General features: G+C 42.0%; 1 protein-coding gene and 1 long non-coding RNA gene across 2 annotated transcripts in view; one reads left to right on the top strand and one right to left on the bottom strand.

Annotated features, from left to right (window-relative positions):
- Nucleotides 1-4923, top strand: part of LOC114546210 (ABC transporter F family member 4) — a 51210-nt gene extending 46287 nt beyond the window's left edge. Inside the window, exon 7 of the mRNA XM_028564899.1 lies at nucleotides 4778-4923. Coding sequence (XP_028420700.1) covers nucleotides 4778-4923 — 146 coding nt within the window. The remainder of the gene's footprint in view (nucleotides 1-4777) is intronic.
- On the bottom strand, nucleotides 711-2099 carry LOC114546228 (uncharacterized). Its single transcript, XR_003690991.1, has 2 exons — nucleotides 1695-2099; nucleotides 711-1116 (listed from the first exon to the last, which is right to left on the bottom strand). It is a non-coding gene; the product is annotated as an uncharacterized LOC114546228 (long non-coding RNA).
- Nucleotides 4924-5000: the final 77 nt, after the last annotated feature.

Below are 5000 nucleotides of genomic sequence, written 5' to 3'. Positions count from 1 at the left end.
ATTTAGTTGTGATGGTTAAGGTTAGGGTAAGGGTTAAGGTTAGGCATTTAGTTGTGATGGTTAAGGTTAGAGTAAGGGTTAAGGTTAGGCATTTAGTTGTGATGGTTAAGGTTAGAGTAAGGGTTAAGGTTAGGCATTTAGTTGTGATGGTTAAGGTTAGGGTAAGGCTTAAGGTTAGACATTTAGTTGTGATGGTTAAGGTGAGGGTAAGGGTTAAGGTTAGGCATTTAGTTGTAATGGTTAAGGTGAGGGTAAGGGTTAAGGTTAGGCATTTAGTTGTAATGGTTAAGGTTAGGGTAAGGGTTAAGGTTAGGCATTTAGTTGTAATGGTTAAGGTGAGGGTAAGGGTTAAGGTTAGACATTTAGTTGTGATGGTGAGGGTGAGGGTTAAGGTTAGGCATTTAGTTGTGATGGTTAAGGTGAGGGTAAGGGTTAAGGTTAGGCATTTAGTTGTAATGGTTAAGGTTAGGGTAAGGGTTAAGGTTAGGCATTTAGTTGTAATGGTTAAGGTGAGGGTAAGGGTTAAGGTTAGGCATTTAGTTGTAATGGTTAAGGTTAGGGTAAGTGTAACCGTTTAGGGGTGGGGAGCAGAAATGGATTACTCTATAAAATGATTAATTATGGCCAGTGGGATCAGAAGTTCTATGTTCGACTACGGAGCCCAGGATTAACCAAACAATACGCCAGGAATGATTCAAACACAGTTATGCTTTCTTTGAGAAACAAAATCGCTTCCCTTTTATTACAAGTGTGGGAAGGATAGCAAAACATATAAAAATTAAACACTTTAAAATTACACAAATCTTACCCGGGTAAGTAGAAAAATAAAAAATTTAAACAAAACTCACAGCTGTGATTTAAAGTTCGGAATTTCCCCCCCCGTTCTCAGTCACTTCAATTCTGTTTCAGTTCAGTTTGGTCCACTGTGGAAGTGGAGAGAGTTTGTCCTACCGCACAGTTGGTGGTGGGTGCGTGTGTGTGTAATGAAGTGTTGAAATCTGCAGGCGCCGTATCTCTAGTTCTCCTCTGGGCTGTGGCTCGCCATCAATGTCTCGATCCAGGCTCCAACATCCAGGTAGATCAAAGGTTCAAAGGGTCCAACAAAAAAAACCTGACCTACAGTAAGTAAGGTCAGAACAATCATTTAGCTTTTTTCTTTTAGCTTTCAATCATGAACTAGAATATAATTCATGTTAAATCATCATATTAAACTGAACATTGTAATACGATATCACAATATTGGTAAACTATTCTCAAAATATATTTCGAGATAATGATTGAAAAACCTCTTCAATATAATATCAAAATACTGCTTCCACATAATAGAACACAAAATAACAGATACTAGTAAGCAGACACTTTGTGTACCCTTGGCCATGTGAAGGCATGTTTAAACACATCTCAAATAAAATGTAGCACATAAGGACAATTTAAATATTAATATGCCCAAAATACACAGATAAAAGTGCTAAATCAACACATTCCACAGTTAAGTGTGTAAAGATCATCTAAACAAACATATTACACAGCACTGGATTAAGTCTGCAGCTTTAACATACCAAGCTAATGGTTTTAGCGTTAGTGAATGGCGTCTGCCATTGTGCTAGTTAGCATCTCAGCTAGCGCTCCAGGTGCACTAGTGTTAGCGGCTAGCGCTATCGTTAGCGGTTAGCATGGTAAAAACGATCGCTCACCGATGCGTTTTCTTCGTGAGGGGACGTCATTTCTCTCCGGCTGCACTCTCACAGGTCCAGGGCTCCACACTGGATTGTTTTTAAGAGTTTTTATTCTGAGTTTTAACAACTTCTATTGGAATGTCTTGACGAGGTAGGTATCGTTCGACGTGGGGTTTGCTCTCCGTTCTTCCAACAGCTCAAGGGGAAGTGAACTCTGCTCCGTGCAGGTCAACAGTCCGAGCTTCTTCCTGATTGGCTGACAGCACATCCCCAACCCACCTCCTTCAAAATAAACTTCCTATTTATTTTCTCTCTCAGTTGAATTGCTTTTTAGACAAATATGTTTTTAATCTTTAACATTAATAACATACTTAATGAATTGACTTTTTAATATAAACTTAGCTCTTAATATAGATTTTTAACCTTGGTTACATAAGGGTTAAGGTTAGGCATTTAGTTGTGATGGTTAAGGTGAGGGTAAGGGTTAAGGTTAGGCATTTAGTTGTAATGGTTAAGGTTAGGGTAAGGGTTAAGGTTAGGCATTTAGTTGTGATGGTTAAGGTGAGGGTAAGGGTTAAGGTTAGACATTTAGTTGTGATGGTGAGGGTGAGGGTTAAGGTTAGGCATTTAGTTGTGATGGTTAAGGTTAGGGTAAGGGTTAATGTTAGGCATTTAGTTGTGATGGTTAAGGTGAGGGTAAGGGGCTAGTGAATATATAATGTCAATGACGGGTCAAGCCTGTGTGTGTGTGTGTGTGTGTGTGTGTGTGTGTGTGTGTGTGTGTGTGCTGTGTACAAACAGAAGGTCAGAGTTTACTGGATGTACAGTGCTTCCTAACCTGAGTATGTAACATGCAAATACAGCTACACACACAGTCAGTCAGTCAGTCACTCCTTCATTCAGCGCAATGCGGTGTGTGTGTGTGTGTGTGTGTGTGTGTGTGTGTGTGTGTGTGTGTGTGTGTGTGTGTGTGTGTGTGTGTGTGTGTGTGTGTGTGTGTGTGTGTGTGTGTGTGTGTGTGTGTGTGTGTACGCGTTCGCGTTCTCCTGCCTCTGGGCGTTCTGCCAGTCAGCCGAGATTTACTGCCAGCACTCAGCAGCCATACCAATGAGCCTACCTAGCGTTAGCACCTCGCCACAGCCATACTAATGAAGCCAGCGTTGACTGCAGCCCCACCAGCTTCAAAAATTAAGCTAATTTGTATTAGCGCTCGCCCTCTGTCCCACCGGTGGGAGCAGTGTTGGCATTAGCTAGCACTCAGCGAGAATATGAATGCAGCTGACCTGAATTAGCTGGATGCCAGCTACATACTAATGAAAGATGGGGATAGAGATGGCTCAGGGCTGTGTTTGCAGATCAAATTGCAGCAAAGATATAGATGGGACTTTTCAGATGCTGTTGTTTCTGATTGGTAATGTTGATTGCGTTCTGACGCCAGCTCTTTCTCCGCAGCGCTGTGGGAGTAAGGTCTGGCCACACCGCAGATGCATTCTGGGATAGGAAGGAAAAAAAAAACTCTCTGGGTTGTTTGCATTTCTGAAAACCAACAGTTCGAAGTTTGTCGTTTCCAGAAGCGAACGGAGTTTGAGAACGGAAACGCACCGTAACAGGCTTTACGTTTTGTGACATTGGATCTTAACTCTTTATCCTACACGTGTACTTCTGTTAATCCAGACTAACTGTAAAAAGGTTCAGAGTTCAAGTGGAGACGGGCCGAGACTGCCCTCTTTAGGCGAGCTCGGCCCGCTTGTTTTGCCCCCACATCTAAGTGCGACTGCTGTGTTCACAGATGAACAGAACCTGGGGGTGCAATGTCCCGGTTTTTCAAAACAACCGGTCCAAAACGAGCTAGGTGTGAATGCACCCGAACAAAACCACAAAAGACTCCCATTTGGACAGAAATAACCTGTGAATTATTACCGTTTTTCTTTTTAAAGGTCCCATGGCATGAAAATTTCACTTTATGAGGTTTAATATGCGTTCCACCAGCCTGCCTATGGTCCCCCAGTGGCTAGAAATGGTGATAGGTGTAAACTGAGCCCTGGGTATCAGTATTAGGGGACCACTAAGGTCTATATAAAAGAGACTTCAGATACAGTATTAGGGGACCACTAAGGTCTATATAAAAGAGACTTCAGATACAGTATTAGGGGACCACTAAGGTCTATATAAAAGAGACTTCAGATACAGTATTAGGGGACCACTAAGGTCTATATAAAAGAGACTTCAGATACAGTATTAGGGGGGACCACTAAGGTCTATATAAAAGAGACTTCAGATACAGTATTAGGGGACCACTAAGGTCTATATAAAAGAGACTTCAGATACAGTATTAGGGGACCACTAAGGTCTATATAAAAGAGACTTCAGATACAGTATTAGGGGACCACTAAGGTCTATATAAAAGAGACTTCAGATACAGCATTAGGGGACCACTAAGGTCTTTATAAAAGAGACTTCAGATACAGTATTAGGGGACCACTAAGGTCTATATAAAAGAGACTTCAGATACAGTATTAGGGGACCACTAAGGCCTATATAAAATAGACTTCAGATACAGTATTAGGGGACCACTAAGGTCTATATAAAAGAGACTTCAGATACAGTATTAGGGGACCACTAAGGTCTACATAAAAGAGACTTCAGATACAGTATTAGGGGACCACTAAGGTCTACATAAAAGAGACTTCAGATACAGTATTAGGGGACCACTAAGGTCTACATAAAAGAGACTTCAGATACAGTATTAGGGGACCACTAAGGTCTACATAAAAGAGACTTCAGATACAGTATTAGGGGACACTAAGGCCTATATAAAAGAGACTTCAGATACAGTATTAGGGGACCACTAAGGTCTACATAAAAGAGACTTCAGATACAGTATTAGGGGACCACTAAGGTCTATATAAAAGAGACTTCAGATACAGTATTAGGGGACCACTAAGGTCTACATAAAAGAGACTTCAGATACAGTATTAGGGGACCACTAAGGTCTATATAAAAGCATCCAAAGAGCATCATGTTATGGGACCTTAAAAAAAAAAAAAATAAGACTCAGATGACTAATCAATTATCAAAACTGTCTCTCATCCTCTCCCCAGGTGTGTCAGAGTACGCGTTGGCGCGCCGCAGGAAGTGCGAGCGTCCGGGCGCGGCGGTCAGTCCGTGGAAGTCGGCCTACATCAGACAACACCGCATCGAGAACAACTGGAGGAAGGGGGACACGGGAGAGCCCATGGTACGTTAATTCCGCCCGTCTAGAGTTCGAATGGGGACGAATTTTTCGGTCCGAGCCCGGCACGCGTCCGACAGGCATTAAGAAAT

This window comes from Perca flavescens, chromosome 19, assembly GCF_004354835.1.
Source record: "Perca flavescens isolate YP-PL-M2 chromosome 19, PFLA_1.0, whole genome shotgun sequence".
NCBI classification, from domain to species: Eukaryota; Metazoa; Chordata; class Actinopteri; order Perciformes; family Percidae; genus Perca; species Perca flavescens.
Note: the sequence above shows the minus strand (reverse complement) of the source record. Positions and strands in the feature narration are given on the sequence as shown.